The sequence below is a fragment of the Besnoitia besnoiti genome, chromosome X (genome assembly GCF_002563875.1).
Source record: "Besnoitia besnoiti strain Bb-Ger1 chromosome X, whole genome shotgun sequence".
NCBI lineage: Eukaryota > Apicomplexa > Conoidasida > Eucoccidiorida > Sarcocystidae > Besnoitia > Besnoitia besnoiti.
This window is the reverse complement of record NC_042365.1, coordinates 933058-945453: the sequence shown is the minus strand read 5'-3', so window position 1 is coordinate 945453 and position 12396 is coordinate 933058. Positions and strand designations below refer to the sequence as shown.

The window sequence follows — 12396 nt, the reverse complement described above, 5'->3', positions numbered from 1 at the left end:
AACTCCGGAATCACGATCGATTCACGATGCAGCGCTTGGTGTATTCTCCCCTTTTCACTGATCGGACCCCGATGTCGGCGAACGCCCATGCAAGTCCTGTGGTGAAGCACAGGCCAGCGAGTACTGCGGCTCGCTCGCCGCCAGGCGGCTCGTCAGACTGGAGACTAGCTGTCAAAAACACCAGTCGCCGCAGCCGGTTCAGCGTATTCAGCCGCGACGCTCTCCTTGCCAAGTCGGAGATGCTCGAGGTTCTGGGTGACATCCTGGACGAGTGGGGAGACGAGTGCGTTGAAGTGAGCTTGCGCTAGCGCACATGAGCATGACGGGTGCATCATGTCGTCAGCTGGGTTCTCACTTCGAGACAGCGTCGCCAGCGGTGCACAGAAACGTACGGTTGCTCTTGAGCAGGATGACGAGTCGACGATAGTGGAAATATATTATTTGCCTATATAGCACCCATGGCATCAGGGTTGCGACCGCTTGCGTGAAAAATAGACAAGCACACTTGGCGGAGCCAGAGACCTTTGAGACGATGTATTCCATGGGTCGTCCTTACATAGAGCGGAAACCAGCCCAGCCGCACCAGGATAGCCTCTGGCAATCCTCGGGCACCAGTACCTGTCTCTGAACAGGGGCACGTACTGACAGAGAACACAAGCGCCAAACCGATGTTGGCTTGTGCCTCGGCTCAGCCGAGTTAACCAGCATGCGACAAATCCACCGGCACGTGTACAGTCAGCATGTTCGATGAGTCCTCGTTTCTTATCATCGCGAGCCGTTTACAGCCACAGTGCCCATGTGCACTTTCTCTGCCGTGCGATGACAGGGGCTGGCAACAATGCGTCCAGAAGTACTTTTCCGTAAAACACGAGATGTCCTTTCGGAACTGAGTCAACTGTCCCATACACAAGGCATCTTGATCCAAAACCTGAAAGGAGACATGGAAGACATTCGCGGAGAGCTGCAGGTAGTGAATGAACGTAGACGGGCGATAACCTCTGCCGTTCGTGACTTCACACACGCGAAAGAAACAAAAAGACGTGGGAACAGTTCAAAGGCGGCACGCCATTTCAAACTTTGCGGTCTTTTCACAAACCACATTGCTAAAGAGAACTTTGGACACCTCTCTTGGAAGGCATGGGACAGCGGCGTTTCGATCACGGACCCTGCACTCCCGACGCAGATAACCTTGAAAGGATTTGTTCTTGCTCTGAAGAAACGACGACAAAGATGTTGTACACTGCCTTCAGGACACACGGCAGCAGAAGGATAAGTATGCAGCGACTATTGACGAAATTGAGCGACAGCATAAAACGCAAACCGGTGGGCTTCAGATACAAGTACCCGTCCACCCGAGGTTCTGCTTCCTCGCGCTTCATCCTCGTGCCACGTACTCAGCATTCGCACTCTGTTACCACGCAACTCACTAAAAAGCCCCCGCAGGACGAAGCTACTCCAACAATATTTTTGTTCGTCTGTCCGAGAGTACAAAGTATTGCAAGTTTTGCTTGCTTTCACTCGGCAGAAAAGTTAACTGAAGCACTCACCCAAGAGAGGCAGCTTGTGACGCAGCTTCAAGAGGAACTTGCCGATTCGACAGAAAAGTGCCGGGTCATGGCGATGGAGCAGAACGAGACAAAACATAGCTTGACAACTCAGCTACAACAGTGCCAGAATCGCATCGATGAAGACAATCGCATTGCGAAAACGATTCTGTCCTGCCTGGCGGAGAAGGATTCCACGATTCGTGACCTCCGAGAGAAGCTTAGGAAGTACGCACACATTGTTGAGCTGCGGTCGATTATGAATATATATTTATACATATCTATACACAAGTACATGTACATGTTCATACTACATACCAGATGTAAATCGAACGCATACGAAAAGACGGCAAACAATTACAGCTCCTTGCTGCGTGTTCCTGCTTTTGTTCCGCTTAGGTATGCTCGTACAGCGGAAAAACTCAAGGAGGCAGAGCAAGAGTCGTCTTTTCTAGCCAGTGTCTTGTGCGAAGCCCATCGGCAGATCCAAGTGAGACTTCCAACTGGAAAAAGCTCAGTTGGACAGGATCCTACTTTGTCAGCGAAGCGCGGGTTTCACCACAGCCATTAAGGTAATCGGTATGGGATTCGAAAACAAGTGTTTCACGGGAACAGCCGTATGTCTGCCTATCAGATATGCTTATTCTCCTAGCCAGAGGTTCGCGCAGAACCGCACGTCTCAATATATGCTACTCATGCATTTGGTGCTCGAGGGCGTCATGCTGTTTGGCTTGTTCTCTGCTGATTATTTGCTCTATGGTGGATATTTCAAACCAGGTTATGATTCCAGTGCAAGAGTCTATCTTGTTGCGGTCCAAAGAGACAATTCAGTCGGTAAGTCAAGAATTCATTGAGTATCGCTTTATCTGTACTATTCAGAAGACAAGCATGATCTCAAGACGCCACCGTGGATATACGTGTATGCAGCACTTTCACGTCAGACCTTGAGGCTCGCATGCTCTGCACTAGACAAGTCATGAGCTTGCTCATGTGTGTATGACTCAGACAGCACTATGCTTGGACACTGCCTTGGCAGCAGAGAAAGCTTTCCAAATTGATGCGAGGGTGAATGCCGATGAAGTCATTCCATCCGTTCGTGTGAAGAGGCAGCCCGTCAAACCTTGACAAAGATGCCTCTTCACTTTCGGAGCTCACACCAGATCCTCAAGCGCAGAGGAACCACGAATTGGCGGTATACCAAAGTTTAGTGCACCCTGGCGAACTCTGCAGCTGGGACTATACTAGCCACGGGGCAAATTTTTTTCCCCGCCATACCACGGCGGAGGTGCCGGCCCTCGCAAAGGCCTCGAAACGGAGGGGTCTGTTGAGTAGAGGGGCTGCCATTGTTCAAGGATCCCGTGGAAGGACGGTGGCAGGGATCAACGCCACTTCGTGCCAGCGCCCTCCTCCCTCCTCAGAGAGCGATCATCTGTTGATGTAGTCTGGCGCCGGACCGCCCCCAAAATGCATATCGTAGCTGTTCTTACCTCTCTTCGGTGTTGCATGCAAAACATGCCTACTATATAGTCTTTCTAACCGAGTGTCACATCTTTGTCACAGAGTTAGTTTCGCAACCTGTTTCACGGACGTGACAGAACTCCGTGACACACGCGTGGCTGGCGCGAGGACGCTCGCCAGCTTCTCGCTGGTGTGCTCTGCCGCTTCCATGACTTGTCAGTTTTCTGGAACGGTCTTCAAAGTCTCAGCCTGCACCCTTGCTCACAATCTCGGGGACGCCGAACGGGTAACACGTGAGTCACCAGTAGAAAGCATGACCTCGTCGCCCACGACCAGGCCGCTGGCCCGAATGACTCAAGAGCTCAAGCCTACAGGCATGCTTTCCATGACACGTAGAGGCACTTTGATGGGTCGTTTGTCTGCACACTTTGGCTACCGGCCTGCGAAATGCTCACGGAATTCTTTCAAGGGCCTCTGTTTCGGCGGTGAGTTCCCGCCCTTGGGGCGCCGGGCAGAAAAACGTGGACGGGGACAGGGGGACGTCGGGGGGCCCGCCTCGAGAAAAAGTCACACTGTATGCAACAACGAGTGGCTGCCAGCGGCGAGCAGTGTGAGTCTTTTTTAATGTAAATACGACAGATTGCTTTCTTGGATGTCATTTTCCCCCCGTAAGCACCGCCTTTTTGGCTGCTTCGTTTTGTTGGGGGACACGAGAAGCGCCAAGGCTTAGGGCCCCCGGTGTGCAAGCCCGGTACCGCTGCGCGCGGAGAAGTGACCTTTTCTTCGCGAGACGGGGTCCAGCAACGCTCTTGATGATTGCGCTTCTCCAGAAGAAATGACGAATCTGGAAGTTGATTCTGGTGAGGTGATGGAAACAGAGAGCGGCCGTTCACTTCCCGTGCTCTTTCGTGAACTACGAACCCGCCTTTCGTGACGATACCGTTAAGTGCGTTAGGTCACTCAAGCGCAGCAGTTCCTCCGCAGTGGAAACCGAGTCTTCACTCAGGGGTTTGAGTGACTTGTGCCAACTAGCTGTCCTTGCCTGCTACAGGTTTTCAAGGCTGCGGATCGAACAGCCTCTTCTTTGAGACCTCTGGCGTATACTTACCTCTTAGCTTTACCATGCAGGCACTATCGTTTGCCGCAGGGTTCCTTCGTGGACTTAGGACGGATATCTGTCTCCGGAAGATCGAATGATCTTCCCAGGTGAATACAGCGTCTATGCCGGAGCCATGAGTGCCTCGGCTTTCCGGTGACCCTGCGTCATCCTGACAGGTCTGGTGCACGTTGTTCTTTCTGTCTGCCTTAATCGGAGGTGCAGATCTCTTTTTGTGTGCGATGCGCCGTGGCTGGCGGGTGCCCCCCTTGTATGGAACCCCGCCGACACGCCTAGTCCTCCATACTACCCTACTGGTGTCTGCGAGCTTCCGCTGCCTCGCCTGACAGTTTTCCTGAGCCAGAGCTGCCGCAAGCTCGGAGCTCTCTGTGACGGTTGCGGGCTCTTTTCACTCTAACGACGAAGTAGTCCTCTGTCGAAAGAGGCAGCCGTGCTGGCTTCGGTCTGAGCACGACAGCGGGAGCCATAGGAACCGTATATGTGTTCCAAACAGTAGCCGTCTTCCCCCCTGATAGCACGCAGCAGCCATCCGTGGGCAGCGCGCTGCTTACACACGGCTGGAGTTCATGCAGCCGCAGGCGCGACAAACCGCCTGCTGCTTGAATTTGCAGCAGGGAAAGTGGAGTTCTCTCAGACACAGCGTCGAACGCTGTGGCAGCCATTCGGCTCGGGGTCACGATCGGGCGCGGCGCGGTTCACGAAGCCGGTACCATAATCCGCGGCCAGCATGAGCAGCAAGTCGTGAAGCGTGTTCTGTGTTGGCTGTTTCGTCTCCCCAGACCTCGTCCGGAGTTCACATGCTTTCCTGCGCAGCTGTCAGAGGGTCACGAAAAATGACGAAAGCCGCCTTTACCGCACGCGGTCAGACGCTCGGCGGCCGCGCCACCCCTGGCTGCTGCCTGAGTCGACTCCGTCGGGGCTTCAGAGCCGCGGGGCTCCGCACGCACGTGTTTCTGCTCTATTTTGCCATTGTTTTATTCTCTCGCGACCGGTCCTGTGCCGTGGAGCTGCCGTCCAGTGATCGACCAGCGAGTACCCATGGCGAAGCCGACACCGCGGAAGGGTCGCGTTTACTCGAGGCTTTTGATGCGCAGCGCCGCCCCTCGTCGGGTGGGGAAAGCAAGATTGGCGCAGGGCCGCCAAAAGAGAGTCTGCACAGCGAAGGCACTCGCCAGGCTGCGAGCGGCGCCTCCCGCTTGTTGGGTGAGACGTCGCAGGGAACTGAGGATGCCTCGAGGCCGGAGGAGAGGCAGGAAAACTTCGAGACGCCCGCCTCCACAGAAAACGCAACAGACACCCTGAATCACAACATCCTCATTCTCTGCGGCCGCAGCTCGTGCACCAAGTAAGTCCCAAACGCCGGCTTGGTCGACCCCGCTGTCCTGAATGCGCCAATAATACTGGCATCCCTCCAGAAAAACGCGAGCCGATCGGCTTACACGCAACGGGGCCATACGGACAGGGCCGTCGTCCACTGAGGTTCCTGTGCGCTGCTCGTAGACAGATCGGGGCGCTATCTGAGCAGCGTTGGGGGGCTCACTTCAGCTACGGCGTTATGCATGCGCATACGCTGGCATCGAAAACTCGAACCCCAGCCCGAAGCAAAGCAGAGATGCAGAGCCAAAGCCTCAACGCTGAGCCCCTCCTAATATGCAGATGCGAGTCTAGCAACGCTCAAGTGCCCTTCACAGACATACAGGGATTGCCCTAGAACGCGTATTGTCGTTCGAGCACCGGAGATGGACCGAGTGCCTTTGCGCTGGGCAGGGGCACGCGCAGCCCTCGTGGACGCTCTCATCGCCAGCTGGCGGCTGCGCCGCAACTTGTGTCTGCTTTTAGGAAAGCCCTTGAGACCGCTACACGCGACGCGATGGAACAAGCCGCGAACGCCCGTTTTCTTTCGAATTCGGAAGCCCTGGCCGCCGACCGCGGACGAAGTCCAGAAATGTTTCGACGGCACCCGCCTCACCTGGCAGACCCCCCCTACGGCACCGGCCGCCGGACTCCGCAGACAAAGCTGCAAGAGCTGTACGTGCAGGGGCCTGATGAAGAGCAACAGGAGCCACGCGAGAGTGCAGAGAAGGAGGCGTGGGCAGCGGCCTTCAAGAAGGTTCCTCCTGTGTTTCGGGTCTCTGTTTTCGTTGGCGAGGAACTGCGGAAGCTGGCAGATGAAGAAGATCAAAGAGAAGCGACGGGAAGCAGGCGAACTGTCGCCGACACATCGGAGACCGTCTTGAACAGCCACGGTAGACTGCGAACAGGGGCAGAGGAGGGGGAAGGCGATGCGAGAGCAGAGAGGAAAGGAAGGAGTTCTGAAACTGCGGAAGAGCGCGAGGGGCAAGGAAAGAAGGCTCAGACGCCGGAAAGTGCTCATCTGCCACAAGCGCCTGAACAATCTGAACCCACAACGGAGGATTCGAGAGGAAACCGGGACGGCTTTTTGTCTTCCGGGCACTCGCCAGCCTTTCCATGGGTCGATATTTCGCGGCTCTTCCAGTCCTGGCCTTACACGTTGTTCTCGAGAGATTCTCGCCCTCCGTTTTCTGCTTCGCCATCTTCCTTCCTCCCCGCGGCTGCTCCTGCCCCCGCGACCGACGCTAGCGAGCCTCATCGGTATCTCCAGGGCGCTCGCTCCGCCGCTTCAAGTTCCTCTGCAGCGCCTCACCCGCACGCCAAGACGGCCGAAGCAGGGACGAGGCAGGCCGGGGACGCTGGCGACCAGAGTCAACCTCAAGCCGCCTTGCAGCAGAAGCGAAGAGAAACGCAAGGAAGGGGCTTTGACGGATCCGCGATCACGCAGGTCCGCTACGTCCTCTGGGATAAAGCGAGTGGAAGCGAGGCAGCTGCGTCGGCGAGCGCCTTCCACGGTGCAGGAGAGGACGCTAGCCATTCTGGGGACGGCCGAGAAGCTGGCAAGGGGCAAATGCGGAAGCAATCTGAGAGCGTTTGCGTCGTTGAAGGCGCCACGCTGCACCACCTCCTCTGCGAAGTCGTCCGTCTCCAAGACTGCAGCAGCGTCATCGATCCTCAGGTCTTCGCCGTAAGTCCGAGAGAGTCCACAGACTAGGAATCAGAACGACGGCACAAACGCAAGCGCCACGAGCGAGGAGGTCGCCTGTGAACAGATTACTTTAATCCATGCTATTTTACTAAAACGAGCTGTAACCGTTATAACTGGTGACCTAGTCTAAGCACGGAAAAGTGTCAACGCACCTGCTGAAACGCGTATCAGGTGGAACCCAGTTTAGGTTGTCTAGTCCCACGACGTGAGCAGCTACCGGGAGACAGCTAAACACACACTAGGTGCTACTTGTCCTTGTCTTGTATATCCGGTCGTTCGTTGGGCGCGGGGGGAGAAGGCAGAGGGGGCCCACAAGGCTGTCGTTCTTCAACATGGCTGCTCTGATGCAGCAGGGTGTAGATTCACAGTCGTGCCCCTCGTTCAGGTGTGCTCGCGGCTCAGGCTTATCTTGAGCAATCACCCTGCGTGAAGGCCGTCGGCTTCGATCGCCAGGCGTCGCCCTATGTGGTGGAGGAGGAGACAAAACTGCTTCGCTTTCCACGGCCTCGCTCGCCGACGCATGCGGAGGGTCGCCGCTCACCGGAGGAGCCGGTCGCGGGGCGTGGGTCTGCGCCTCAGCCTGCAGAGGTTTCTGCATCTGCGAACCTTTCAGGCTCTGCCCCGACTCTCGCCTCTGTTAGACCTGACGAAGCCCACCCAGACGCTGGCGATTCGAAGACGAGCATCGACTTGATTCTTCCTTTCATGGGCTTCGTCGATTCGAGCGCGAAAGAGCGACAGCGTGGCCAGGCTCGTGGAGGCTCCACAAAGACCGTCGAGGGGACAGAAGGCGATCCCGGCACGCCGGATGGAGACGACGCGAAGCAGGCGGGGCAACTGGGTGAACGCGACAGCCGCAGACGCATCGACCCATGGTCGCGGCTTCTTGACAGATTCAAAAGCTTGCCGAATGACCCTCTCTTCTCCTGGATTCCTCAGTGGGAGCTTCTGAATGAGGCGGCGGGCGTCGACGCCAACGCCGCCTGGCGGAGAACGAAAGGTAACGGCGTCAATGACAGAGAAAAGTGAAAGGCCGCGAAGCCAGCCGAGAGCAGGAGTTCGCGGGTCAATACACAAATATCCACAGAGTTCCGCCTCTGTACTCGAAAGCCGCAGACACTGTCTGGGCCGCGTGCTAGGGTGGACGTACGCCTCCCTGAGTCATCCTATTAAACCAGTGCCCAAGACTACTCGGGTCGGATTCTTGTTAGTCTCGTGCATGCTCAGTAACTGGAGGAACGCTTTATAAGGCCGAGAGACCGGCTGAACAGGTGGCACGGAGGTCACCTGCGAAGGAAAGCACACACGCCCCAGAAAGCTGAGGACAGCGAGGGTATCGCGAGGGCGGGGTCGAATAGGATTAAGTAGAGGAGGCGGGTGAGCAGACCTCATTGCTGCAGACGAAGTAGCTGACTGAGAAGCCTACAGCAAGCCTCCAGAAGCGAAGGGACAGAACGAAAGCGGAAATCAACCATGGCGTTGGAGACGACGGACGATTAAAGCCGCTAAACCCCGAACCCCTTGGCGTCTGATGTCCGTTTCGGCTCCTTGCAGGAGGCTCGGGAACTATTGAAGAGCAGCCTGCGAACACAGTCGCTCTTGTTGACTTTGGTTTTGAACTTAGTAAGTTTTGTTACTGGCAGAATAAAAGCGCCAATCTCCCGCCTGGCGGTGGGTTACGAGATACGACGTACCCGACGAGACCGGACGTCGTGTGCGCGTAGCTCGAGCGCGTCAGGACACGTTCGTTGAACTTTTATTCGCTGCTGAGTCACCCAGAAACAAGCTGCTCGCTAGGCCCGTAACCATCTTCACCCCTCCGGCGTTTCTGCCGATTGCGCCCTTCGTGAATCTCCGCTTTCTATCTTTTCGCATTTTGCGTGGCTGAAGCCACGCGCGCGCGTCGCACCATGCCTCGTGAGGCTCCCTTAGTTAAAGGGCAGTCTGATATCCTCCTCGGCATACGACTCGGTAGTTCCTGAAGCGCACTTGCCTAGCGTCTGGCCTCGGTTCGAGGCTTGAGCATGCCGCGTGGTCTCGACCTGGCGCAGGACACGAGGACCTGTGGCACCAGTGGTGGAGGAACTCGCAAGTTGGCGCGAAGACCGGGACTGCGGAGTGGCCCGACAACTGCGAGGATGGCATTGACAACGACGAAAACGGCTACGTGGACGACTGTTTTGGGTTCGTAAGTGGCGCTTGCCGCCTGCTGAGGCCGTCGGGAAAGCACGCAGGGCGCCTCTCCAATTCAAAACGCTTTGCTGTGTCCGCAGCGTCTACGCGCCGTCCTCTCATCGGCGGCTAGGCGCACGCGGATCACCACGGCGCATCGATGCGTGAACTCGCTCCGTGAACATTCTCATATGTATATACGCGCTATAGCCTGCAGTGTGTGTGCGTCACGCTGCAAGCTGATAGAAACGACATGTTGGTGTTTCTGCCCTGTTCTCTGCGTATGTGGATACATATGCAATACCCGCAGACACGTCTGTGGCTACCTAGTTGCCCACGCCCTTCCGGATCCTGTAGCTGTCGCGCGGCATCGCCAAGAAACGCGTTTTCTGCTGCCTGTGTTTCGGCTGTGGCGCACAATTGTTAGTCCTTTGCAGACGCTGGGGGCTCCCAGCAGAGTCTGGCGGGCAAGCACGGTACCGCAGTCGCGAGTCAGTGCTGCGCCGGAACGAACAACGCCCGCGGCATTGCGGCTGTGGGGTGGAACTTAAGGCCGATGGCTCTTCGCGTTGATGTGAGGGACTCACCGAAGCAGGCACAGCTTCACACGTTCGGGGTCTAGGCGATCTGAGTAGTGGCCTGGAGGCAGCTTAAGCCGCGTCTTCTTCTACACTCAGCGAGGCCGGTTGCCCACAATTGCATCGCCGGAGTTCTTCGTGAGCCCCGCCGTTATTGAGGCACGGGAGTCCCGAATGAAGGCCAGACGCAGATGCGAATGATGTGGGTATTTTCAGACGCCTCTTCCGGCTCAGACGTGTGGATTCAGCCGTGTCCATTTTTGTGCGGGGGCCACTTTGACAAGGCAGCCTACCGACTCGTCGGCTGCATTATGCGACACGCTCCTTCCACCCTTCTTCTGCCACATGCATTTCCGCTTCTAAGCAAAATCTGGGTCTCCTCCGTGGGTATGCGCATTCGCGTGCTTCCCTGCCTCTCGTCGTTTGCGTTTAGGGCTCCTATTCGCAGATTGCTGAGGCCGTCAACTACGCAGCTGACAAGGGAGTGAAAGTCATCAATCTCAGTTTGGGGGGCCCCGCGTAGGTTTCTCTCCATCTCGAGTGATCGAACATATCAAAGAACAACACAAACATACGAATAAGGAACCCAGTTGTGGCATGCGTGTGGCTCCAGCTGCCCGTCCATACTTGTCTATCTATCTATCTGTTCGCCTGTCTATCAATCTCGTCATCTATCTATCTGTATATCTATCTACCTTTATATATACATATATATATGTCCATACATTTCATATGGTGCACGTGTGCGAACGTGTCTCGATGCGTTGGACTCCCTCTGTCATCCACATATGCACGGTCGCGCCCAACCTCCGTCCTCTGCCCCTCGTGTGTGACGGCCAGGTCTCCGGTTCTCCGCCACGTCGTGGAGGCCGCCGACAAGCGGAACATCACGCTCGTGGTGGCTGCCGGCAACCACCGCTGTGACTTGGCGCACATTGAGCAGCGCGGGTGCCAGGCGGAAGACGGGAGTGAAAAGGGCTATCCCGCTTCGTACAGCGACAGTTTCCTCAACATCATCTCCGTAGGAGCGACAGACAAAGACGGAAATATCGCGCCCTTCTCCAACTTTGATTCTTCTCCTTCCCACTCTCGCGTGCAAGTCATGGCCCCCGGCAGGGAAGTCCCTTCCTGCAGCGACCGAAAGCGGGGAGCCGACGGTGAGATAAACCAGGCCGAGCGGCTGTGGTTACCTGCGCTTCCTCTCTCTATAGTATGAAAACGTCTGACTTCTTTTTTTCTAGTGGAGTGAGAACGATGCAGTGAGCACCTCTCTCCACCGTGCTCAGTGATGCCTTCGGTTGGTCGTTTCCCCTTGGCTACGCCAGTGATGCCCTGCCTCTCGCGCACCAGTTAACTAACCCCATTCTGCTGCCATGACGCCGGCGTTCTGCCTTTTTTTCGATCGACCTCGATCCGTGGGGGGGTCGCCTCGTCCCCACACAGGCGCGAGTGAAGCGTGAGCTTGTCCGGCGCGCGCGCTCTGCCTCTGCTGCTTGTGCAGAGTATCTTGCGGTGTCAGGAACTTCGTTTTCTTCGCCGATCGTCGCTGGCATTGTCGGCCTCGTTCAGCTGGAGCGCCCAGATCTGTCGCCCCACACGATTCGCGCCCTAATCGTGAATTCGTGCAAAGGCGTTCCAAATACGGCTCTTCCGTCAGTGTGCCAGTGCGGTGGCTTGGTGAGCGCCGAGCGGGCGCTGAGACTCGCTGGAGTCGGCCGGAAAAGAGAGCCCAGAGACTTGGACAGTCCCGCGGGGCAAACGCCCGGCGGAAAAAGAGAAAGGCGGGGCAACCCAGACCAGCCACGGGGCGCAAGCCAAGCGACAGAAGAAGGAGGGAGGTATGCAGACAAGCTGTAGGAGGGAGAGCGCGAGAGGCAGGCGCAGGACGATGCGAAGAAGAAACTCGAAGGAAGCAAACGCGCAATCGAGGGAAGTTGACAATGCACAATGCCACCGCAACGCCAAGGCAGACGGGAGGGGCAGAAGACGAGAGAAATGCAGCGCGAGGAGGGAAGATTCTGCAGGCATGATGGGATAGCCGCAAAGCAGCAAGAGCAGAGAGGCAATGTACTGGTCCTTCCGGCGATTCCTTGATGGGGCGAACAACCGAAATGTCGAAATGTGCTTATATAGAAGAGAATTGTTTTGCCTATCTTACTTAAAGGTGCCATTTTTCCGTTTGAGAGTCGTGGCGCCTATGCGTGGGTCGCCTATATAGCGCCGTCTGTGTAGCCAGAAGCCGACTCAGCCTCAAATAGGAGGGAGGACGCCTCACCTAGTGCCAACTCCAATCCAGTTCGCTTTGTCGCGTGGGAGATCTCCATCAGACAAACCACGCTTGAGTCGCCCAAGTCCGCGACCAGCTGTGGGAGCGGTGACTGTGTACTACCGAAGTTAAGGCTGGGAGCTGCCTGCGCGGCTTTCGGCGAGCTTCCCAATCATGCAGTGACGTCTCCGCGTCGGTAG

At 56.5% G+C, this 12396-nt stretch overlaps 2 protein-coding genes across 2 annotated transcripts; both read left to right on the top strand.

Moving 5' to 3' along the window:
- Positions 1-239: 239 nt before the first annotated feature.
- BESB_016900 (uncharacterized protein) lies at positions 240-2669 on the top strand (the record flags this gene model as incomplete). Its single annotated transcript, XM_029360405.1, has 6 exons — positions 240-293; positions 827-967; positions 1630-1772; positions 1944-2034; positions 2322-2378; positions 2550-2669. The coding sequence occupies 6 exons, from the start codon at positions 240-242 to the stop codon at positions 2667-2669; spliced, it is 606 nt and encodes a 201-aa protein (XP_029216381.1).
- A 2283-nt stretch (positions 2670-4952) lies between these two features.
- On the top strand, positions 4953-11787 carry BESB_016890 (uncharacterized protein; the record flags this gene model as incomplete). The annotated part of the gene is made up of 9 exons (XM_029360404.1): positions 4953-5464; positions 5959-7159; positions 7583-8180; positions 8735-8803; positions 9232-9368; positions 9780-9926; positions 10364-10449; positions 10771-11087; positions 11432-11787. 9 exons carry the CDS (start codon positions 4953-4955, stop codon positions 11785-11787), a joined length of 3423 nt encoding a protein of 1140 aa, XP_029216380.1.
- Between the last annotated feature and the right edge of the window lie 609 nt (positions 11788-12396).